This window comes from Monodelphis domestica, chromosome 5 (assembly GCF_027887165.1).
Source record: "Monodelphis domestica isolate mMonDom1 chromosome 5, mMonDom1.pri, whole genome shotgun sequence".
Lineage (NCBI taxonomy): Eukaryota > Metazoa > Chordata > Mammalia > Didelphimorphia > Didelphidae > Monodelphis > Monodelphis domestica.
The window spans coordinates 33515598-33541262 of record NC_077231.1 but is presented as its reverse complement, the minus strand read 5'-3'; the positions used below and the strand labels follow the sequence as shown (position 1 = coordinate 33541262).

Here is a 25665-nt window from a genome sequence, read left to right as displayed (position 1 = left end):
TAGTACTGAAACTTAGTTCACCAGATACATAGTGAACTTAAATTCTAAAAATAATTTTATTATTGAGCAAAATATTTGTAAACTTAAAGCAGTATTTTCTAGTGTAGTGTCAGTGACCAAGCTGTAGGAATACATGTACCTTTTTTTGGTTGTTGTTTAATTAGGAAAGACTGCTTTGAAATTTTAAATAGTAATGCTTCCTTTTTCTGAGACTCAGTTTCCCTATCTTGTCCAGGTTAGAAGTTCACCAGCCACTATGACTGGCCCTTCTCCTTAGCACCCTGTTGGTGCTAGACATCAAATCAGCGTGGCTCACCGGAGCTCAGAACTCCTAAACTCAAGCAATCCACCAGCTTCTGCCTCCCTACTGGGAGGGATTTTAGGTGTTTGTATCATCATGCTCAGCCAATGCTTTTTTTTTTTTTTTAAGAATAACTCTTACCTTTTGTCTAAGGGCTAGGCAATTGGAGTTTAAGTGACTTTCCCAAGCTCCCACCGCTAAGAAGTGCCTGAGGCCATATTTGAACCCAGAATTCCCTGTCTCTAGTTCTTTATTCATTGAACTAACTAGCCCTCAGTGCTGCTGCAGCTCCCCACACACACACACACACCTTTACCTCCACCTTAGCATCAATGCTGTGTGTTGGTTCCAAGGCAGAAGAGTGGTAAGGGCTAGGCAGTGGGGGGTAAGGGACTTGGCCAAAGTCACAGCTAGGAAGTGTCTGAGGCCAGGCTTTCAATCCACTGAACCACCCAGCTGCCTCCCACCGCATGCTGCTTAATGTAAAGAAAGCTTATCTTATTTTCCTGTTTTTTTTTCAGATTCTCGCTTTATATGCAAATATTTTTGTAGAGAAAAACTTTGGTTAGAATTACTTTATAACATTAAAGCTTTGTCATCTCAATAAAGGTAAATATAAGTGGTAAACTGAGGCCTTGAACTTGGAACTGACTGAAAGCATTATATAGCAAACTGAGCAAGGGAGTAAGGATGAAAACTCAGACTTCCTAACTCGCCACACAATGTTTAGTCCAATCCGGAATGCACTTTTGTTCTTTCCTGTCTTGTGCCAAGATTGTTTTAGGAACTTCCCAGAAATAACGAGCTACATGTGGGTGTTTTATCTCCAGAATGATTCACTAGAAAGAGGCCACGTACCGAACCAGAGGAGAGTAAGAAGCAGAGTGACTTTTTTCTGGCTAACTCCAGTAAATGATGGCTAACAGCGCACGTTCTGTTAAAAAGCCCCGTGTTTGCAGGCCCATCTAGGTCTCGCTGTTTACGTTGTGAGCCAAGGTTTTCTATTTGGCACCATGAATTAGAAGCAAATGTCAATAGATTTTCAAGGAAGAAGTATTTTTTTTAAACTTTCTCTTCAGATCCCAAAGTATCTGAAGCAGTTCACAGTGCTAATTCAAATAGTTGATACCCTCAGAATCCTTCCCTGCATCCTTCTGTTTCTCCCTAAAGGCCTTCTTTTCTGGCATATCACAGAAATCTCTAAGTTTCTATTGATGACAAAATTGGAGTATATGAAAAAGAAATGGGGCAAGAGGAAATTGAGTTAGCAGGAAGGATTAAGACAGGAATGATTTGGATTAGGAGTTGTAGTTTGAGGGGAATTGACTTTTAAAACTTGTCCTAGGACAGTGATGGCAAACCTTTTAGAGACCACTGCCATGCCCTGCCCCCACCAGATGCCAGCACCCCAACCCCCCCTTACCCCACACAGGGGAGGGAGGAAGCACTCCCATTGGCCTGCTGGGAGGAGGGGCAGGGGATATGAAAAACATGTCAGGCTTGGTGGAGAGGGGGAGGGGAGCAGCTACACCCTGAGTCCCTCAGCCTTTCTAGTAATGAACTTGGTGGGGGGCTGAATGGTGCCCACATAGAACACTCTGCATGCCATCTTTGGCACATGTGCCATAGGTCTGCTATCACCATTGTAGGACATAGCTAGACTGGGAGTTGGGATGTCCTGGATTCAAATCTGGTCTCAGATACTTCCTAGTTATGTGACCTTGGGCAAGTCACTTAATCCTAAGTGCCTAATCCTTGCCCTTCTATCTTAGAGTGGTTACTAGGTCAGAAAGTAAGGGTTAAAAAAAACCCCAGGGGGGCAGCTGGGTGGCTGAGTGGATTGAGAGCCAGGCCTAGAGACGAGAGTCCTAAGTTCAAATCTAGCCTCACACATTCCTAGCTGTGTGAACCCTGGGCAAGACACTTCATCCCCATTGTCTAGCCCTTACCACTTTTCTGCCTTGGAACCAGTACACAGTGTTGATTCTAAGACGAAAGGTAAGTAGCATATTGGCTAACATGACAGCAAAGGAAACTAATGAATGCTGGAGGGAATGTGGCAAAGTTGGGACAATAATGCATTGCTGATGGAGTTGTGAATTGATCCAGCCATTCTGGAGGGCAATTTGGAACTATGCCTAAAGGGCAATAAAAGACTGTCTGCCCTTTGATCCAGCCATAGCACTGCTGGGTTTGTACCCCAAAGAGACAATAAGGAAAAAGACATGTACAAGAATATTCATAGCTGCGCTCTTTGTGGTGGCCAAAAATTGGAAAATCAGGGGATGCCCTTCAATTGGAGAATGGCTGAACAAATGTGGTATCTTGTTAAAATTATGGTTGGACTTAATATTTAATTAGGTGGTCTCCGGGGATTTAATTTCTAAATCCCAAAATGAATTACTAAAGTAAATGTAATTTATGGTAGTTTATTTACAATAGAGAGAAGATATTAAGGAAGAGAGAAAGGGGAGAGAGGGAGAGGGAGAGAGAGCTCTGGCTTCCTCTGATATCAGTTAGAAATTCTAAGCCCAGCCAAGGGAAAGGAGTCTCAAGACAATGGGCCTCTCTTGGAGGTTCACACCTCCAGAAAGTCAGGGAAACTTTATACTCACCAAGATGGTAACCATCTAAAAGGAAAGCAGTCTGAGGTCTCCTGCAGGAGCTCCTCCAGGGTCAAGTTCCACAGCCAAGTCTGAGTGTCTGTCTTCTAGTCTCTCCTCCTAGTGACTCTTCTTCACTCCAAGCTCTAGAGACTGATCCTCCAGTCCAACTCCGAGTCAGAGTTCTTCAATCTCTGCCTTGTGTGCCTCTGTTTCCTCTATTTAAGGATCTTTTTCTCTTGTGTCAACTCCCCTAAATTTTATGTCTAACAATCCCAGCAGATGCTCCACTTCAGGACTGCCCACTCAATATATGAAATGGGTGTTCACACCTTTTTTGGTTAGATAATACCATTTTTGGATAGATCACACCTTTTGTAGTTAGTTCGCACCTTTAGTCCTTAGTTTGAAGCTTTTTGTAGTTAAAATGGGTAGATCTACTTTAAATACTGAGTTGACACATTTGGGGATTAAGATCTAAAAATAGATAGGGGATTACAATTTAATCTTTACAATAAAGGAAGAGCTAAGTACCTTCATTGTTACAATCGAAGATGGGAGAGATCCAATCTTCACAATCTTTTGGGGATGGAATAATATTGTGCTCAAGGAATAATGAACCGGAGGAATTCCATGGGAGACTGGAACAACCTCCAGGAAGTGATGCAGAGTGAGAGGAGCAGAACCAGGAGAACATTGTACACAGAGACTGAGACACTGGGGTACAGTTGAAGGTGATGGACTTCTCCATGAGTGGCAATGCAGTGATCCTGAACATCTCAGAGGGATTTACGAGAAAGAGCACTATCCACATTCAGAGGGAAAACTGGGAGTAAAAACACAGAAGAAAAACAACTGCTTGATGACATGGGTCATGACAGGGGATATGGCTGGGGATATAGACTCTAAATGATCATCCTAGTGCAAACACCAACAACATGGAAATAGGTTCTGATCAAGGACACAAGTAATACCCAGTGGAATTGTGGTCGACTATGAGATGGGTGGGGGGTATGTGGGGGGAGGGGAGGGAGGGAAATAAAGTGAGAATTGTAACCAAGGAATAATGTTCTAAATTGACTAAATAAAATTTTCAAAAAAAATAAGATGAAAGGTAAGGGTTGGGGGACACTCCAGAACTTGTCCTTTTATTTGGATCCTTAATTTAAAGAGTTATTACCTTGAACTCTGTGCCTTAAACACAGATGGGCAAATCATCAGCCCAGCACAGACCTCTTAAGCAGGTAGCTGCATGTTTTAGAATTTCTCCTGGGAAATAGGTATCTGATGAAAGATTGGGGAAAAACACAGAAGGCTATAAAGTTGTCTGTACTTTTCACCAACCATTGTAACCAAGCCAAGAGAGGGTTCTAGGATCCTGGAAAAGACAAAGATAGATTGTCCACATCTGAACACAAACAGGATTAGGAGTGGCAAAGGGTAGGGAGGGGACCATATCTTGGGAGACTAGTTATAAACCTGGGTTTGAATTTAGTTCAAGTTGAGAGTGGCTGAATTTTACTTCCATTGAATTGCCAATCTGTGGCCTTTTCCATCCCCTGATGTATTAGTGCCTCAGTCAGCACTAGTAGCTTTAGCCTAAAGACCTGGGTAGCCAAGTCCAAAGGCTTCTTTCTGTTTTAAGAATTCAGCATTAGGGTTCAGTGTTCAGGAGACAGTATGGTGGGGAGAGCTGGTTGCTGCTGCCTGTGCTATTTCTGTTGTGTGAATAATAAAGGATTTGGGATTCCAGGACTATTGAAGGGACTTTCAGAGGCACCACATGAATTTGTAGTACTTCTCTGTCTATAGAACATTCTTTGTGTTTAACAAGTACATCATTAATTCTCTTAACTACTGCATGCTCTGCATTTTTGGCCTTTAAGGTAAGTTTTGCTGGATGAGACAAAAGGAGAAAATGCCAAGGGATCTGGGTATACGTGTGATCAAGGAAAAAGAAAAGATGTTTAGAGCTAGTAAACTCAGTGAAAAAATTTTCACATAGCTGTTTTGATATGGTTATTTTTTCCTTTTTTATTTCATCTTTACATAAGGACAAAAAGGCAACAATTTCACCCACCTTCATTCCAGATGGTCAGAGGCCACAATATAAGCATAAGGAAAAAACTCCTTGATGGTAGCACCCAAGTTATACTCAAGAGTAAAAAAGGAAAGGAGTGATTTGAGTTAGGAGTTCCAAGTATCAGCTTCCAAGTCCCAATTTTCTGAAACATAAAACATGGAGCTTTGGAGAGAGCAGTAGGATGTCTGAAAACTCACCAGATTAAGATAATACCTCATGTACCCATCTCTGTTCATACTAGATAGATGTAACTCATCTAACAATTCAGGATCCCCGTCACCAACATCTGGTTCTAATTTTCCAACAGCACTGACGTGTTCATGTACAAACTGTGTGCACACCAACTACACTTGCGAAACGGATGGGGTCTGTATGGTTTCCATTTCCAACATGGATGGGACAGAGCACCATTCTCGAACCTGTATCCCCCAGGCTGAGCTGGTTCCAGTAGGAAAGCCCTTCTACTGCCTCAGCTCAGATCACGTTCGAAACACACACTGCTGCCGCACTGACTTCTGTAACAAGATTGACCTTAGGGTGCCCAGTGGTGAGTGAATGTTCTGGGGGAACCATTGATTATGATACCTTTGGGAGGTGGGAGGGTGGATTTTGGCCATTCCATTGTCATTTCAGTATCCCTCAGGGTTATGGGAAGAGGGACCTCATAGCTTGAGGATCAGGGATTTGGATTTTGGTTTGAGAACTAACTATTGTTAGAGTATAAGTAAAGAGAGATGGAATATGCGGCTGGGCAGCATAAACAAGGGTGAGAAAGAAGGTACATTATCAAACTATTTTTGGCACAGAGGGCAGAGACTTTTGCAAGCTCTCTTTTTTTGGAGGCCTAATTAAAAGAAATATCTCCAACAGTGCTGAGGGAGGGGATAGAGAGATAGAGACTAACTTGAGAGGAAAATATTAAAATCTGAAAGTTATTTGAAAAAGAGAAATTGGCACCCCTAAATACTCTGGACTATATATAAAGATGCAGATTTGCCCTTTAATTGGGGCACAGCCAACTTTAGTTAGATGTCAGAAGGGATTCTTTTCTGAAAAGTGTGACAACTTCTGGTCTGGTATAGAAGAATGATTTGTTGAAGAGCTGGTTCATCAGGGACTGAAAGGGGAAGTCACAGGAAGTGGTGGTACAGTGGGAAGGAGATTGTTTTATGGAAACCCAATGTCCCTACTTTCCCTTATTTCACCATCATCGTTGATACTTAATCTACCTGTCCAATCTCTCAGGTCACCTGAAGGACACTCCATCCATGTGGGGCCCTGTGGAGCTGGTGGCTGTCATTGCTGGCCCAGTGTTCCTCCTTTTTCTCATCATCATTGTCGTTGTCTTTGTTATTCACCATCATCAACGGGTTTATCACAACCGCCAGCGGCTGGACATGGAGGATCCCTCATGTGAAATGTGTCTGTCCAAAGACAAGACGCTTCAGGATCTCGTCTACGATCTGTCTACTTCAGGATCTGGCTCAGGTACAGAGTTCTCCGGGGCATTGTGTCTGTGGTTTGCCGGCATTGTTGCCTCCCAGCAGGGTAATGTGTAGAGGAGGTAGGCTGATCACCCTGTGCTTGCTTCTACCAAGACTGTGAGTCATTTGGTGCTTTCATAATTCCCCTTCCTCCGGAGCCATGCATAGAAAGGTACAGTAGCGGGGTCGCAGCATTTTGTATTGCCTGTGATCCCTCAAATTAAGGAGAGCAAGTCTTCATCCCAACAGTGCTGCCACTTCTAGAATTTAAGCTTGGTGTGGCTGTTGACCTTCTGCTGGTTCCACCATAGCCATGACTGCAAAAGCAAGTTTGTAAAACACTATTCAGCAGACTCTCTGAGCATGTGCACAATTCCCATAAGGTGGTGGAGGCTAATCATTGATCTTGCAGTGCCTACAAGGTGAATTTAAGGACACTGAGCACTGAAGCTTAGGCTTGGTCTTTGGTCAATTATTGACTTGGACCGGTTGCCCCAGGATTTTATGGCAGGTATGAAACAGGCAACCTGGGTTCCTTGTAAAGCCCCAGCTTCCTAGCCTGCCCGCGGCTTGCTTCAGGGAAGGAATCAAACAGCCTTAAAATCTGAAGATAAAGTGATGGAAACTCTTTAGACTTAAGGGATCTCTATGATCAGCTCAACTCTAGGGCCTGGGCAGAGCTTTCGGGAGTCAGAGGACTTTGGCAATAATGTAAGCTTCCATTGTTGGGGATGGGGGCAGTCCTTAAAAAGCAGATATCATCAGATATCAAATATTAGAATTAGAAGAAGCCCCAGAGATCACCTAGTACCACCTCTTCATTGTCTAGAAAAGAAACTTGAAGGAATGACTTGCCCACTATTATTGGAATGTGAGTCCAAGCCTTTTAAATCCAAATCCAGTGAAGGTGGAGTTCTTATAAGATATGACAAGGTTTTTGTATTTGCTTTTTGAAATAAATTTTAATGTCTTATCCCATTGGCAGTGCAGGCAGCACAAAACTTTCCCCTAAAAGTGGGAGATATTTTTAGCCTAGCAAAGCACTCTAAAGTGTCTCACCTTTATATTTTTAGAAGGTGAGAAAGCAAGAGAGAAGATAGGGCTTGGTCTTTGGAGAAGTGTCCTCTGTTCTTTTTATGTGGCCCACACCACTGCCCTCTAGTGGAGGAGGAAGGCTGCCAGGGGGTGACTGAATGTTTGGATGCTCCAAGCTTCTTAGCTGTCTCTTCACCACTCCTGCTCTAGTGCTTCCATCATCTGCGTGTGGCAGAGGCGAGGGGCTGAGCTGGCAGATAACTGGCTGCATCAGCTCTTAAATGTGCAGTGCTACCTGTAAAGCCTCGGACTCGTGTACTCAAGTGGCCACGCTCGACTCTCCCTTCTCCTGGGAAGAGAAAAGAGAAGGGGCATGGATAGGACAGAACAATGGACACAGATTCCTCCCCACCCAGCCCCCCACTCCTCAGTTCCTGCCTTCAGTAGTTAGCTTAGAATTTAGTGGATCACAAGCGATGGTTGGGAACTGCGTGTACCAAGTGCATGTCCACGTGGGCCACTAAAGTAGACATCTGTCAAGTAAAATTCATGGGCTGGCTTCGAGAAGCCCACAGTTGGGGTCAGCTTCTACTCTTTGGTCTGCAGGGTTACCACTCTTTGTCCAGCGCACAGTGGCTCGTACAATTGTCCTACAGGAGATCATAGGCAAGGGCCGATTTGGGGAAGTGTGGCGTGGTCGGTGGCGAGGCGGAGATGTGGCTGTGAAAATTTTCTCCTCCCGAGAAGAGCGGTCTTGGTTTCGGGAAGCAGAAATATACCAGACGGTCATGTTGCGCCATGAAAATATTCTTGGATTTATTGCTGCTGACAACAAAGGTAAAGGAATGGGTTTGGTATGGGGGGAGGAGAAAGGTTCTAACAACATTCCTAGATGGCAGAGGCACTGAGAAAGCATCACACCTCAGCTTGAGAGTGGGGGCTTGGGGTTTATATAAGAAAGCAAAGGCCTGAACAAGTAGTTAATCCCAGATAGAATAAAGCCACCCCAGACAACGCTTGAACATTGGAGCAATCTAGAGCAGAGTTGTCAAACATGCCCAGACAGATTAAAATAGAATTGGAGACTATTAACAAAGTAAGTAAAAATGTGATAGACTGTAGATAATGTTAATTCCTGGTTTTCTAAGTCTAGATTCCGTCACAGTGGTTCTTGTATGCAGTTACATACAGCAACCCTTGGTTCTGGTTGAGTTTGATATCACCGATCTAGAGCTCTCTATTTTTCTTAGGGGCAGGGAGAATAGAAAACCAACCATGGAAAGTCTACCTAGTTGCCTGTTGTCATGGAAATAGGTCCAAACTGCATTGTAGAAGTAACCCATTCCTGGCTCTTGGGGATTTCTCAAACCGAAGGTGTGCCTTTGTGTTAAGTGGGAACCCAGGTTACTATTTTTCTCTGCCTTAAAAAACTTCTGAGATCACTTTAGGAGTTGGTGTCTGAAAAGTCTTTGGAAGGTGCTAAAGGTTTCCTGCTAAAACTACAGCACCTGTTTTCCTTACACTGTTATGGAGGTTACTAATATTGTTAGCTACCACAAGGGGGAAGTCTCTGATTCCCAGTCAAGTAAGGAAATGAGAAAGAACTACTTTATTTGAGTACCTGTTCTTTTTTTAAAATCACATCACCACCCATGGTAAGGTTTTAGATCTTTAAAACAGAAAGGAAGAAAAGTTTTCCTTTAAACTTAATAATAGCATGCCTGGCCTTGAATTGCGGACACCAGTTGTTGGGTAAAGAAGTGGGAGCTGGTACTAGCTGGTCCCTTTGTTGGCAATGAGAAGACAAGAGTTGGGATTTTTGGAAGCCACTCCCTGCAGTGAAACTGGTGACTAGATCTGAGAAAAGAGAAAACCACTTATCTCCTTACTTATGGGGGCCTGGAATTTGGGAGACTTGGGTTAGCCCACAGCTTTTCCATTGTGGGTTATTTATTCCTTGTATGTGTGGGTGTCTCAGTGGATTGAGAGCCAGACCCAGAGATGGGAGGTCCTGGGTTTGAATCTGGCCTCAGATACTTAACTAGCTGGGTGATCCTGAGCAAGTCACATAATCCCCATTTCCTAGCTCTTACTGCTCTTGTGCCTTGGAACAATAAATAGTATTGATTCAAAGATAGAAGATAGGGGTTTTAAGAAAAATTAATTATAGTAACCTCAGATTTCCTCTTTACAAATAGCCAGGATTGATTTTGCTGCCCTTTGCCCCACTAAACTAGGCAAACCATGAGTACATGTAAAAGAGACTAAAGCCATGGAAACTGATATTATGTGCCAATACTGTCAACATTAACAAAATCAGAAATATCTCACCAATTCTAGGCAAGAGCTTCATTCTCCTTTTTATCAGTAGCATCTTTAACTCTAAGTCACAGGGTGATATATTGCTAGTGATCGCTGTACAGTGATTTAAAAAACCCAAACCTTTAATTCCCAAGTTTATATTAGATGAAATAAGAGATGAAATTGAGGTGCTACTAAAATCTGAAGGGAGAAAGGAAGATCTTGCTGTCATTGAAGTTGTCATTTCATGCAAAATCCAGCCATTATACCTAAGAACCAAATATGCTAAGAGCAGCCCTGCTCTCAAATAATTTTGAAAAGGGGATAGAGACACGGGAATTTTGAAAGGCTCTTCTTCCGTTTGACAGCATAGGTACTATCAGGAAACCAGTTATACAGGGGGGAAAAGGAGTAACTTTTAGAAGTAGGTATCTACTGTAATCATCACAAACAAGTGGATTCTCCAATGCTGTTTAACAAAGTATAAAACCATTTCAGGACCCATGCACAGACATCACCACAGTAGGAGGAAACAGAGAAGTCTGGAGCAGTTCTGCTGAAGACCCCGTGGGGTAGGAGTGACTTGAGAGAGCTTTGAAGAGTGGCCAAAAGGCATTGCAAGACCCTGTTAATACCTGGCTAGTACACTTTGTAGGAAATTGGGACACCCCGTTGCCCAATGAAAGACATAAAAATGCTAGGTTCTGCTACTGAAGACAAAAGTGCAAAGGCTCAGGCAGTCCGAAAGAGCCAGAAATGCACAAAGAAGGAAGCAAGCAAAGTCATATTAATAAAAAACCTATTTGGAGAAGCTTGAGAAGCAGAGCAGCAACGGAGATAGGATGACAGGAACAGTGGCCCAACAAAGCAACAAGGGAGGTTTGTGCATTGTTAACAACACAGTGAGCATTAGAGCAGTCATTTTAAGGAAGGTGAAGGAGAGCGCCAGCTTTTCTGCAAAACCCCAAACTGCCAGGGCCAGGGCAGGTGCATAATTCTTGGTGAATTACCAGCCAAGTGTTTGGCCAGCTAACTCTGTAAGCACAAGCCTGAAACTCTGCTTGGGGATAGGTTTTACATATCTGTTACCCAAAGGTGAGAACACCAGCGATCCTCCAAGTATAGACCCCCGTCCTCCAAACAGCACCGGCATCTCGTGGAGTCGCTCTCCGATGATACCAAAATGGCACTAGGACTTAAGTATGCCAAGGAAAATAGAGACTTAGTGCTCCACGCAGGGTCCAAAGGTTGTTTTGAACAAGTAGAAATCAATACTTTAAAAATACTGTGGTCTTCTCTAGGCAATTCACATAGACTATCAGTGGATCAAAGCAAAGGCTGTGGCTGTGTATGTTAAAAGACTTAATTGCATTCTTAGTGGAAGCTGAGTGGGCAAAACCTGTTAAAGCAATCAGCATCTATCCTATCCAGTATTAGTTTTCATGTGCCATTGGACCTTTAAAATGACATATGACAGATTTGAAAGGATTCCTCACCAAAAAAAAAATTGCTGAACAGTACCAACAAAACATGGACCATCAGCCTACGGTAAAGGACTGTCAAGAGACATTCTTAGAGCATGTCCTACAGTCCTTTTGGAACAAGCAACATTGCTTAATCGAGCAGTGTAGTAAAGGCTGATAACAGGTACATGCTGATGGATTTGTCTAATAGAGCTGAAAGTGGCTTGTCCTTGGATGCAGTCTGTGCAACGACTAAGATCCAGGAGTGGAATCAAAAGGCTTTTGCAGGTCTTTCTATGTGAATTTAAACCAACAAGATGTTGATAAAGAAGCATTGGTTAGATACTTGAGTTTTATGTATTTGTTTATAGAAACAAGAAGAATTTTTAATGCTAACTCAGGACCAAGTCATTGCCACTAGAAATTATAGAGAAGTTCTCTTTAAGGAGCTCAGAGTTTGTATGTAGATTATACAAGGAACTGGTAAAAATGATGCATTACTATAGACCATAAAAATGTTGTTCCTAGAAAGATAGGATCTAGTGTCTGGAATTGTTCAGGAGAAGCTAATTATGTGTAATGGACTGATAGATAACAAATTCCCAGGTTATAAAAATCTGTAATCTGTAGCTCAATTAATCAGGTATTTATATAGGCACCAAAAAGAAAGCAGTTTCTACTTGCAATAAGCTTACATTCTCATAGGAGAGACAAGTACATATAAAAATATATACAGCAATCTGGACCACGTTTTTTTAATATTGTCGTAGTCATTGTACATATTCATATACAAGATTATGTTGTTTTCTCATGTTCAATCTGCTCCTGATGAATGATTTTTTGGCTGAATTGCTGTCATCTGTTTGATAGGACTTTATTTTAAAATTTTTAATTGATATTTATTCATGATATTGGTCTCTAATTTTCCTATATTTACATTTTATACTTTTTCTGGCTTAGGCATTAGGACTATATCTCATAAAAGGAATCTGGTAGAGTGCTTTTTTTCACTCAATTTGTGAGAATAATTTGGGGAGAATTGATAGTAATTGTTTTTAAAACAATGTAAAAGTTTCATGGAAATTTGTGAATCCATCAGAAGAGAGTCTGTGAGCTGGGTTTTCAAGGAAGAGTGGGAGTAGATGAGGTGATAGTAAGGAGAAAGTACGTTTCCAGGAATGGGGAATGGCAATGAAAAGGTAGAGGGATAGGAGATGGAGACTCATGAACAGAGAGAAGGTCATTTTGCCACAATCATAGACAGGCAAGGGAAGTAATGTTTGGTGAGGTTAAAAAGCTAGTTTGGGACCAGATTGATTAGGGCTTTAAAAGCTAAACAGAGGAGCAGCTATGTGGTTCAGTGGGATTGAGAGTCAGACCTAGAGATGGAAGAACTGGATTCAGCTGTGACCTCAGACACATGTCCTTGCTGTGTGACCCTGAGCAAGTCACTTAACCCCCATTGCCTAGCCCTTACAACTCTTCTACCTTGAAACCCATACTTTGTATCACTTCTAAGGGTTAATTTTTTTAAAAAAGCTAAATAGAGGAGCTAAAATTTCATCCAAAAGGCAGCAGAAATTGATTGAGTAAGAGAGTTCTACACTTACGAAAAATTGCTTTGGCAGCTAGATGGAGGATGGATCAGAGTGGGGAGAGGCTGGAGGCATAGAGACCAAGTAGGAGGCTATTGAAATAATCCTAGTGAGAGGTGATGAGGCTCTGAGTTAAGAGGGTGGAGGTATCTTGGAGACTGGGAAGGAGAAAGGGTCAAATGTGAGAGAGATTGTGAAGGTAGAAATGGTAAGATTTCGCAACTCGTCACGTATGGAGGGAGGAAGAATGAGTAGTCTAGGATAATGCCAAGGTGATAAATTTGAAACACTTTAAATATGGGGACACCTTCAACAGAAGTCGGAACATTTGTAAGAAAGGAGAATTGGGAAACGTGAGTCCAGTTTTGCACATGTTGTCGTTGAGATGCCCCTGGAACAGTATTCTGGGCTCTGCCTGAATCAGGGCAGTGCCAGGGTAGTTTAGGTTTAATATTGGAAAACAATTAGATACTCATAGGTCATTGAACAGTGGACAGAAAGAAGTGTACTTAATCGCAGCAGGAGAAGGCAGGCAGGGGTGCGTTAGGCGGGCATCTGTCTGAGCCCTACAGATTTGTTTATGGTCAGGGCCTTTGGTCATTACCACCAGCGAACCAATGCCGATTTTGCAGTGAATTGGTGGAAACTGTGTTCTATCATTACAGGCTGTAGAAAAGATAACCTTGTGCCATACCATCTAATGGGTTTCATCAGATTGTTCAAAAACAAAGTGCTTTAAAAAACAACAACAACAACAAACCCTTATCTTCCTTCTTGGAGTCAATACTGTGTACTGGTTCCAAAGCAGAAGAGTGGGAAGGGCTAGGCAAGTGACTTGCCCAGGGTCACCTAGCTGGGAAATGTCTGAGGTCAGATTTGAACCCAGGACCTCCCAATTCCAGGCCTGGCCCTCCATCTGTTGTGCTACCTAGCTGTCCCTGACATTGTACTCTTGATGATCATCTCATCCTCCCAGATAGTTGTATGATTAGCTAACATTATTGTGTGGTGGTGTACAGCATATCTACCCAACTCGCTCATGAAAATTTCATGCACAAATCAGACAGTTTTGAAGGCTGTTTTCTTTTTGCACTTCTGTTTGTTTGGTGGCTTCTCATTTTGAAATTCATTCATGAAAATAAATCTTAGTCCAAAATCCAAGAACTTAGGTAGTCGGAAGACTTAAAAAGAAATCCCTAAAAATATGCTGACTCTCAATTTCCTTTTCACTAGTTTTTCAATGAAGCTGAATTTGCAGAATGAATAAGCATTTATTAAGCTTACTATTATTGTGTGCTAAGTGTTGAGGCACAAATACAAAAATCCTTGGGGAGCTTGGACTCAATTGTGGAGTGTGGAAAGTTATGGAAGTGGAGCCTGAAAGGTGTAGATTGAGACCGACGTCCTTTTGAAGAGAGCCGGCAAAGTTAATTTGATCAAAGTCCCAGAACTGGAGGGGGTTTAGTAAGTGAAGTGGACCGAGTGGGGCTTTCCTGAAATAGTGTCCCTAAATAGGTAATCACCCATCAGGAAAGCAATTCCCCACGATTCCTCCGAGTGTGTTCTCAAGTTTGGGTAAGGAGGCCATAGCTGAGGTGTATGGGTCAGCTCTACTGGGTGGTCTGGGCCCTCACTGTAGCAGAGCACATGTTCTGTTATTTCCCAATTGCTTTGCTATCCCCTTCCAAAGGGACTGTTCTAAACACTACTAGAGCCTCCCATAGCACCCTTTCCACCACCACTCTTCCGCCTGAGGGCTTTGCCTCAAAGTTAAACACATTTTAGAATATTCTGAGAGAGCTCGCCTTTCATCCCACCTCCCGTCATTCCGCCATCTCCCCCATCTCTTCCTTTACTCTGGTCTCCAATGCAGAGGTGACCTTTCCTCTCGCTAAAGGGTTCCCTTTGCACACCCTTTTGGTTTCATTCTCTCAGCAACTGCTCGGACTATCATTCCCCCATTCATCTTTCCCTATCTACTGGCTACCTTTAAACATGCCCATGTTTCCATCTCCTTAAAAAACAAACAAATAAACTGGGTGGCATAGAGAACCAGACTGGAGATGGGAGGTCTTGGATTCTAATTTGGCCGCAGACACTTCCTAACTGTGTGACACTGGCTAAGTCACTTAACCCCCATGGCCTAGCCCTTAAACTCTTCTGCCTTGGAACTGTTGGGATTGAGTCTAAGACTAAAGGTAACAGTTATGAAGACAAAAATAAAAACTACAACCTTCACTTGATCCCTACTCCTACTATCTTCTATTTTATATTTCTCCCCCTTCTTGGCCAAATTCCTTAAGAAAGTCATCCGTCCTGGGTCCCTCCACTTCCTTCTCTTCTAACCTTGTCTGACCTGCCCCCCACCTCCACCACCTTCTTGGAAGGTTCTTCGACGATACAATATTGGGTACTTACTGGGCCTTCTCTTTTGCTCTGCGCCATCTTGCTTTGTAATCTCATCGGTTCTCCTGGATTTGTTGATTACTTCTATGTTGCTGATTCCAAGGTCTCTCTGTCCAGATGCCTGCTCTCTCTCCCAAGCTCCTGCCACACATCAGTGACTATTTCTTGGATATCTCCAACTCGATGCCCTCCAAGCAACTTAAAATCAGCACATCAAAACCAAAATCCTCTTCTTGTCCTAATTTCCCTATTGCTGTTGAAGGCCCCGCCACCCAGTCTCACAGCATCAGTGTTGTCCTATCCCCTCACACTCTCTTACCCTGAACATCCATGATGGCCCCATCTCATCACTGTCCCGCCACAGCATCCTTTGAGTACAGTCCACTTCCCTACTCACATAAGCCCAGCTCCAGTCCAGGCTGTCACCTGTACGGTTGGGATGACCTTCTCTTGGGGGCTACCTTCAGGCTGTTCTTTATGCCTTGATCATGCGTGGTTGTTTACTGCATTAGACTGTGAGGCTCTTGAGAGCAAGGACTGTTTCCCCCCCTTTCTTGGTACCCTCTGCACTTAGAATAGCACTTGCATATAGTAGGTACTTAATAATGTCCAGTTGATCAACTCATTGGCTTCCCACCTCAAGTCTCTTCTTCACTTCAATTTATCCTTCGCTCACCTGGTAAGGTGATTTTTTTTTTAACTAGTACTGAGTATCAGTTCTAAGGCAGAAGAGTGGTAAGGGTTAGGCACTTGGGATTAGTGACTTGCCCAGGGTCACACAGCTAGGAAGTATCTGAAACCAGATTTGAACCCTAGGTGTTCCCAACTTCAGGCCTGGCACTCTGTCCACTGTGTAATTTTTATAAAGTGTAGATTAACTGAAAAATGTGAAAGGACTCAATGTAAACTTTGCAATGTAATGAAATTAATCTCTCTCCCTCCCATTCCTCATATATTTCCTTTTCTGTTCCATTCTTTTCTACCAATAGCTGTGCTTTTCTAAAAGTCCTTCCTTGGTTCTACCTGCAGATAATGGTACTTGGACCCAGCTGTGGCTTGTTTCTGATTATCATGAACATGGTTCCTTGTTTGATTATCTCAATCGGTATACAGTGACTATCGAGGGGATGATTAAGCTGGCCTTGTCTGCTGCTAGTGGATTGGCACACCTGCACATGGAGATTGTAGGTACCCAGGGTAAGTGGCCACAACAGTTAGGTAGCCCTCAAAGGGTCTGTCTTTCTGGTTTTTATCCCCAGCATAAAGTGGTACACTGCTGAGTGACAGCTGCCAAAAGAATTCATCTTGCCTCTCATTAAACTGGGCTCCTGAACCTTATGCCTCGTCTGAAGTAAAGTGAAGTTTGAGTTTTTTTATTTCTGTTTGGAACTACCCTCAGACAGTCAAATAGCTTAGAGAGTTAGTTACCTGTTATTTGGTAGGAAGAGTTTGTCAGCTGACAGCAAATATTTATTGCATGGCCTTGGGAGGTCCTCTAGGAAGACTGCAAATGAGAGTGATGAACATGCAGAAAAGTCCATGAAGTCATTATGGGGGAAAGCTCAGCAAGGACTCTGTCGGTGGGTTGGATTCGGTGAATCAAAGAGTACGTGCTGGAGAAGGTAAACACAAACCTTGAGCTGTGACGTGCAGGGAGGCGGCTTATTCTGTCAACTTGTCAGAAAGCCCTTGTCTTTTACCCACTGGCTGATAACCAGGGAGACAGCTATGGCCCGCCTGAATAGAGATATTTATAGAATTTAAGAATTGGAGGGGAGCTCAAAGGGTCATGTAGTCCAACTCTTATCAGAAAGAGGCATGAGTCATCTGTTAGGTCTTGGTCCTGTTCTTGGCATGCACATGCCAGAGAACTCCCTCTTGGCCTGATTAGGTAGAAGAACTTATCCAACAGTGCTGGCTTTGTCCTGTCCTAACAAGATTCTATTTTCTTTGCCAGGGAAGCCTGGAATTGCACATAGAGACTTGAAATCAAAGAACATCTTGGTGAAGAAAAATGGAATGTGTGCGATCGCTGACCTAGGCCTTGCTGTCCGTCACGATTCAAGCACAGATACTATTGACATCGCACCAAATCAGAGGGTGGGAACCAAGAGGTATGGAGTAGGAAGCTTCATCAGAGGGAAGGAAAAAGCCCCGAAATAGAGAAAAAAGATGTGGGGCCTGCCCTTAGAGAATCTACAGTCTATTGAGCAGACATGGGGGGAAGCATGCATTAAATACAGAAAATAAGTGTAAATTCAGGGAATTCCTCTTAAAGAACAATTTTAAGAGCTTCAAAACTCTAGTCAGTCGTGCATGTTGACCATTATATTTTGTGGGGGTGGCGATATTAAGTCTCTTACATAGAAATGAAAAGTATCCATCATTTTTTCCCCAAAGAAAATATCAGGTATCCAGCTGCACAATACTATCTATCTGAATCTAAGAGGGCAGTTCAGACAGCAGGAGCAGCCTGAGCAAAGGCATGGAGGTTAGAAAGCTCAGGTTCAGGATACAGCAGGTAGTATAAATGTGGCTTCTCTTTCATTTCCTGCTGATTTTTGTTCCTCCTCCCGTTCTACTCTGAATCATTGCAGCTGTGGCTGCTGAGTAGGGAGTGCCCACATCCATGGTTTCACAGTCCAGGGCCTGAGCAGGTCTAACATTCTCCATGCCAGGAGTGGCAGCTTAATAAAAGTTGCCAAAGTCGGTGTGGAAAAGACCAGATATTGGTGGTTAAACTAGTGCAGAAATCAGTGGTTGTTCCGAAGCTTTACTTGAGAAGCTGTGAAAATACAGCTAATGCTAAAATGTGTCCTTGCTCCCCCTCGTCCAAAGGGCCCTCGACAAAAGGAAACATCACTCCATTGACGGACTGAGAAGAGAAGTAGGTTGGCTGTGTTCTTCCAGAAATCACGGTGTTCTTTCCCTTTGCCCTTCCAGGTACATGGCCCCTGAAGTGCTGGATGAAACCATCAACATGAAGCACTTCGATTCCTTTAAGTGTGCTGACATTTATGCCTTAGGGTTGGTGTACTGGGAGATTGCCCGAAGATGCAATTCAGGAGGTACCGCCCCCTTTTAGATTCTTCCTCCAAACGCCAGAATTCTTGGTTGGTGACATTTGACTGCTCCCTTTAGCACCTTCTTTTCAGGATGTAGGATTTGGGGGTGAGAATCATACTCTCAGCTGTCACCAAGGGATGACGCTCTTGCACCCAGGGTTCTCTAACTTTGTTCACTTCCTTTTGCAAAAACAGCCCCCCCAATCTTCCTATCACAATCCTCTTAGTGGGTCAGTGTATGATATAGAGCATTGTCTATTAGGCCGCAGCCATCTGTGGGATTTAGGGGTGACTGGGTGAGTGTGACAGAGCATTATTTGAGATCTTCCCTGCATCCGCTATCACGTGCTCTCCCTCATGGATACTCGGCATCTCAATGCCGTCTAGCTCTGACATGAGCCTTGCCAGGAAGGTGAAAGAGGGCTGATGAAAGAACCCGCCTCAGGAAGCCCAGCCCTGCTCCCCCACCTCCCTTCTCTCAGCAGAAACCTCCCCGCCTCGTGTTCAGAAGTTTTGGGGTCCTGCAATCCCCAATGTCTGATATTCCAGAACAGCCGTGGCTTAGATGAGGGCCCTGAAGCAGATCTTATAAAGACAATTAATTATTAGAAGTGCTTATTACAAATTGCCTTTATCACTCTATGGACAAGATACTTCTTTCTTATTTCACACAGTGACTTTATGAGATCAGGCTGAGGATACACCTAGAATAGGGCATGTGCTAAGCGAATGCCACTTTATAGTTATGTAGTCCCTTGAGGTTTATGAAACACGGCGTACAGCACCCCGTGAGCTGGGCAGCACCATTATGATTTCCGTTTGACACATGAGGAACTTGAGGCTCAGAGACCATGACTAAGCCTGGGGTCATTCAGCTCTAGATCCAGGAATCAAAGCCACGTAGCCCAAGAATGGGGACCCTTTCTCTCTTCATACAAGCTCCAAGGAGTGCAAGTTTCTCTTAGAATTGTATTCTCTACCTTCATGCTTATTGGGGTGCCTTGTGATTGTTTTCCTGAAAAATCTCTTCACTTGCTACATCGAGTTTTTTTAACCCTTATCTTCTGTCTTAGAAGCAATACTAAGTATCACTTCCAAGGCAGAAGAGTGATGAAGGCTAGACAATGAGGGATAAGTAACTTGTCTAAGGTCACACAGCTGGGACGTATCTGAGGCCAGATTAGAACCCAGGACCTCACATCTCTAGATCTGGTTGTATCCACTGAGTCACTGATCTGTCCTGGCCCATTGATTTTTGAGGAAATGTCGATCTGTTTTCCTACTGACGACTCAAGCAAATCTCTCCTCCCACCCAGGAATTCATGAGGAATATCAGTTGCCATATTACGATCTTGTGCCCTCCGACCCTTCCATTGAGGAAATGAGGAAGGTCGTGTGTGACCAAAAGCTTCGACCCAACATCCCCAACTGGTGGCAGAGTTATGAGGTAGGGAACTTTGCTGCTTCCTCTTGTCCTGAGGATGAGAGATCTCCAACGGAGAGGACCAAATCGCCGCGAGGCATGGGGGTCAGGCAGCCTGTTGGCGTAGTGTATTGAGCACCCTGTGAGCCCAAGACCGAGCTGTCCTGTTTTTGTCCAGGGTGAAGTGAAGAGGGATCACGGAGGAGGAGAAGTAGCTCCTGCTCGTGGAGAGTTTGAAGTGTCAGAGACTGGACAGAGACAAAGGGGCTGAGTGCTGGGAATGCAAGGGACGATGGAAGAGAATAAAGGCCCCCAGAGGTCCCCCAAAGAACGCATGGTCTGAGGGAGGAGACCACCAGGTTCATAGCAGAGGAAGAGGTGGAAGGCAGGCTGAGAGGGGAAGGCCTCAGTAGCCATGAGGATGAGGAAAGGCCTGGGAAAGGGGACGCTTGAAGCCCAGCCTTGAAGAAAGCCAGGAGCACGGAGCATTGTTGTCATGGGGGATAGCAGGGCAAAAACCTGCAAGGCCACATGGGAGCACATGGGAGGATCAAGAGACTGGAAAACTGGAAAGGCAGAAACAGGCCAGGCCATGAAGGGCTGCGTATGCCCGAAGCAGAGGTAGGGCCATGTTCACACTAAAGAAAAATCACCATGGCGGCTCCATGGGTGATAGACTGGAGGTAGTACAGGGGGCAGATGAGGACAGCCCTAGGGTGCTGGGTGAGGAGACTCAAAGGCCCGAGGTGAAGAAAAAAAGATGTTTTACCATGGGTTGGATACTCACGGAAGTAGTGGAGTATTCCTATGTATCCCTATGTCTTTGAAATGATGAATATGAAGAATTCAGAGAAGCTTGGGATGACTTATATGAGCCAAGCAAAGAACAGGGAACAGAGCCAGGAAGACAACCTATACAGTGACTATAGGGATGCAGATAGAATGAACATCACAGAAAGGAGCACTGTGATTAGGAGAACCAGGCTTGGGCCCAGAGCATAGATGAGAAGAGAGATCTCCTGGGATGCATGCCACTGAATAGACCAGCAGACTCAGTTGGTGCCTCATTTGGCTTTACTGAACTGCTTTTCTTTCTTTCTTTCTTTCTTTCTTTCTTTCTTTCTTTCTTTCTTTCTTTCTTTCTTTCTTTCTTTCTTTCTTTCTTTCTTTCTTTCTTTCTTTCTTTCTTTCTCTCTCTCTCTCTCTCTCTCTCTCTCTCTTTCTCTCTCTCTTTTTTCCTTCCTTCCTTCCTTCCTTCCTTCCTTCCTTCCTTCCTTCCTTCCTTCCTTCCTTCCTTCCTTCCTTCCTTCCTTCCTTCCTTCCTTCCTTCCTTCCTTCCTTCCTTCCTTCCTTCCTTCCTTCCTTCCTTCCTTCCTTCCTCCCTCCCTCCCTCCCTCCCTCCCTCCCTCCCTCCCTCCCTCCCTCCCTCCCTCCCTCCCTAAAAAACATGGTTGTCTGAGTAGTGGCATGCTGTATTTTGAAGTAAAGGTGATAAAAAACAGCATGTCACAAAAGATTTTAGATTGAAAATGTTTTTAAAAGGTGATTTGGAAAATGAGGGATGAGGCACAAAGTCCTTGCAGTGTGTGGTCAGTGAGTGGTATAATTGCAATGCTAAATGCAGATCAAGCCTGGGATCTTAGTCATTTGTAGTAAAATTGTGCTTAGATAACCACAGCTCCAAAACCAGGCCACTGACACCCATCACGACTTCCTTCCAAGGTTGTTGGAAGAGTAAAATGGAAGATAGAAAGTGCTACCTGGGTGTCATCATTTGTTGTTGTTATACTATTATTACCATTTGGGTGAACCCAGACTCAAACAGCATTCCTTTCACTTTGTCCATTTTAAGAACAACCTCAAGGACAGAATTTCTTGACTTTCTTTGGTGTCTGGACCTCAGGCCAAATGGAAAAGCCTGTGGAGTGCTTCTTGGAATATTTTTAAGTGCATAAAATAAAATACATGCAATTACCAAAAAAAACAAGTGTATCCAAAGAGTTTTTACACCACATTTACCAATAGTTCACAGACCCCCTAAAAGAGGTTAAGAATCCCTTGCTGTAGAAGATATTTCTGAAGCCAAGAAGCGTCAGCTTGACTTACATTTGAGACCATCTGATCCCATCGCATTACTTCTTAAGGAAAGTCAGGACCATGCTCCTTCTACTGCTCCCCCCTCCAGCTTCTTTTCCCCACCTAAAGCTCCGTTTGTGTCTAACTAAGCTCCATCTAATTTTAAACAGTCACCTCAGTCAGGGTAATTCCCCGGAATGTGAGATCTACAGAGTAAATGTTTTAAGTCCCAGGTGACTTCTCCCAGCATGCTTCATGTTTCTGGGTGGCCGTCTGTTCTCCAGCATGGGGCGTGAGATGCGTTTTCAGAACGAAGGGTATCCGTTTCAAACTTAGTGATTCATTCCAGAGCCAAAAGAAAAGCTTTTTAGGGGATTTGACATTTGGCATCATTCCATGTACATATACAATTACCATGGGCATGAGAGGGTTCTTCTTGAACCTTCAAGATCTAGGAAATGCTTCTACAGAAGGGCCAGGGGGAGGAGGACAGGCTCCTTGGGCAGTGCCACTTGTGCCCACATTGTGGTCTCTTGCTCCCTGCAGGCATTACGGGTGATGGGGAAAATGATGCGGGAGTGCTGGTATGCCAATGGAGCTGCCCGTCTGACTGCCCTGCGCATCAAGAAGACCCTGTCGCAGCTCAGTGTGCAGGAAGACGTGAAGATCTAGTTCCTTCCCTACCCCGTCCACATGCAGCTCGGGGCATCCAGAACCACACAGAAACCTGCCATGCTAGAGGCTGACGGAGGCCTACCTCTTGTTTCTGCTCAGCCCTGTGTCCCAGGCTAGCCTGGGCCACGGCAGGGAAAGAGCCTAGGAGAGACGCTCTCGCCCACCCGGGGTTTGAGACATCCTTTTTATGTTCACCTCCAGTTGGCACAGAGACTGGCGAGCTGCCGGCACAGAGGCCTCGGTGCCGCGCTTTCAGCTTTCTTCCTGCGGAGAGCCGAGCCCCGGCCCTCGGCTAGCCTGGCTGGCCCTGTCCCAGGGACAGCTTGGGAAAGGGCCGGGAAGGAGCGACGGTCTTGCCGTCCCAGGCCGCTGGTGAGTTCCCTTCTGGAGCCCTTGCAGCGCCCACAGAATGGCCCAGAGGAACTGAGGTCCCGCCCCCCGGGGGCAGCTTTGAGCCAAATGTTCCCCTCCTCCCTTGCACGAACATCTGGAGAAATTGTCCACAGAGACGGAAGAGGCCGCCCGTTGTGTCCGTTCCAGCTGTGTGTGCATGTGCGGAGGCGTCTCTCCTCGTGCCAGGCCCATGCCAGGCCCTTTCACCTGTGTGTCTGTCCGCGCGTGTGTGTGTCTGTCCGTCTGTCGGTACGTCCTTCCCTGCTCGAGCTTCCTGTGCATGTGCAAGCCTGGGGTGCAGTCCGTCGTGTCTCCGTCTTAGTGTGCTGGTGCCTCTGTTGGGTCGGGAGCAAAGTGTTCTCCCCGGACTAGCCCCTTGCCGGGTGCCCCTCCCTGCCCTGCCCCCCCCTCATTTCAGACTTTGGAGCCAAAGCTGGCACTGCGTGGCCGTTCTGCTTGGTGCCACCCAGTTGCCTGTGGGTGGGGAGAATATCCGAGAAATCCAAGTATGGGGCAGGTGGCGGGGGGAGCTGGGGGGGTGCTCCGGCCAGAATTCCGTCTTCACTGGCGCTGAGGATGAGCGGGGCATGGAAGGACCCAGAACCCGAGAGTGGCACAGGCGCGCCCCTCTTCCTGGAGTCCTGCACCCTGGAAGCAGCGGTGTGCATTTTGGGTGGTGGCTGAGTTATTTGGGGTGAGGGGGGCAGGGGACTGCTTGGGGTTGGTTTTCCTGGATGATCCGGGAAGGGCAGGTGGGAAATGCGCATCCATGTCAGGGCCGAGCTGGCAGGACCGTCTGATTTCACCCGGGCATTCAGTGGAGTAGAAGCAAGGTTGTGGGGGGTGATTCGGCGGCGGCTCTTCCTGTATAATAACTCTGAAGCCATAACTTTTAACTGGAGTGGTTTGGTTTTTTTATGTTACTGGGAGGGTCTGGATTTTAACTTTTTTTAATCTTGTTAATTGTTCGTAAAAGGAACCTCTCTGTGTGATTACCTCTCGACCTATTTTGTTTTTAAAGAGATCACTGAAAGCGAAAAGAGAATCTATCCGATCAGATGCACACAGCTTAACCACACTGGAACTGTTTGTCATGTGTACCTGAGCCTGTACCCCTCCCTGCTTTGGGGGCCAGTCCTCCCCTCCCCCCAGCCGTGGCTGGGCCCTCTCTCCTGAGCCAGGTGGTGGCGGGCCCGGGGCCCAGTCTGTCCAGCATCCTGTATGCCCTGGAGAGCACAGCAGCCAAGACACCAAAGGCGGCCCCTGTGTGGCCGAGAAGAGCGCGCGGTGACCACCAGACTTACCTGGCTCAGGCGGAGGTCTCCCCCTCTCCTTCCCCTCACTCCCGAGGAGAACTTTCTTTGCCTTTGCTGACCTGTGGAGGGAGGTGGGGGGGGGGGCGCTCCCTGAGCCCTTCTTTTTTCCTCCCCTTATTTATTTTTCTGTTGTATTGCTCCTTTTCCTACATTATGGAAATTATCCCTAAATACTTGAGGCCAGTCGGCCGAAGAAAAATGTTTTAGCACTTATTTCAGTCGGTCGGGGGCATCGCTCCCGCCCCCTTGTGGCCTCCGCTTGGCCCTCCCCAGAGCAGAGCGGTGGGGCTTCCTAAGCTAAGGAGGATGGTAGGAATTGAAGACTCCCGAGTGTCTACTTGTAGCTGTCCCTTCTCCCACGACCCCACGTGGATCCTCGAGCACTTAGCGGCCCCCTGGTGGGTTCATTGTGGCTCGCCACCCCCGAGTCCAGCCACCTCAGGGGAAGAATGTGGCAGCGGTTTGGGGGACCCCGAAATCACTACCTGATCATTAGGCACCCATCAGCCAAGGCCCCCTTGGGTCCTGAGGGTGGCTGCGCCTTTGGGTCCTTGATTCACAGACCAAGTTCAAGGCCGTTCTGACGTCGCCATCAAGCCCTGGAACGGCTCCGCGGTACTTGTTATTTTGTACATTTTCTTAGAAAGGACTGCAAAATAGCCACTTAGACACTTTACCTCTTCAGTATGCAAATGTAAATAAATTGTAATATAGGAAATCTTTGTTTAATATAAGAACAAGCCTGTCCGATTTCTGCTGTACATGATTAAAATGTTTTATTCATCAGTCTCACGCACAGAGGCTTCCCTGGTCGCAGCCCTCCAGTCACTCCTCCTTCGCTGGGCACAGGAGCGGCACGTCTGCTGCACGGGGTGTTTGCCTCCTGCGCCCACGGTTCAGGGATGGGCTGCTGCGCTCCCTCGGCGGCCCGCATTAACGGCAGACCTTGGCCACCACCGCGAGGGCTTTAGGCAGCCCGGCGGACCAGGGGAAGAGCTCCAAGGCAGCCGCCTCCATCCCAGCCAGGCCCGAGGCTCGGTCTGAAGGAAGCCCCAGACGCCCTTCCTGGCGAGCACCCTTCCCCCCGGACACGGCTATCCCCTGTGAAGTGACTCCTGACCGGGTCCAGGGTCCTTGCGTAGCGCAGAGAGCCTGAATGTGCCCATTCCTCTCCACGCCAGCTCCACGTGGTTTTCTAGAAAGAGTGCACTAACCCGCACGCTGTCCCCCAAAAGAGGCGGTACGGAATGACTCCATGTAGAACTGTGCCTCCTCGCACCTTTCCAGTGCTACTTCATGACCTTTGCCGGCTTAAGATGGGGCCAAACCTCAGTTGGCCGATTTTGCATGTCTCATTTACTGGGAGGGCGCGCTCCTTTGGGGGGGGATCGTTTGCGTTTCTCAAGTGCTCTTCCATGCCAGCTTCAGGGATTTGTTTGAAGATTT

At 45.6% G+C, this 25665-nt stretch overlaps 1 protein-coding gene across 2 annotated transcripts in view; it reads left to right on the top strand.

Annotated features, from left to right (window-relative positions):
• ACVR1B (activin A receptor type 1B) overlaps positions 1-25005 on the top strand; it is a 43729-nt gene extending 18724 nt beyond the window's left edge. For both annotated transcript variants that reach the window (XM_056798188.1, XM_056798189.1), the window contains exons 2-9: positions 5295-5534; positions 6233-6475; positions 8113-8343; positions 16301-16468; positions 17229-17385; positions 18215-18339; positions 19653-19783; positions 22382-25005. In XM_056798188.1, the coding sequence (XP_056654166.1) occupies positions 5295-5534; positions 6233-6475; positions 8113-8343; positions 16301-16468; positions 17229-17385; positions 18215-18339; positions 19653-19783; positions 22382-22507 (1421 nt within the window). In that variant the 3' untranslated portion in view covers positions 22508-25005. The remainder of the gene's footprint in view (positions 1-5294; positions 5535-6232; positions 6476-8112; positions 8344-16300; positions 16469-17228; positions 17386-18214; positions 18340-19652; positions 19784-22381) is intronic.
• Positions 25006-25665: the final 660 nt, after the last annotated feature.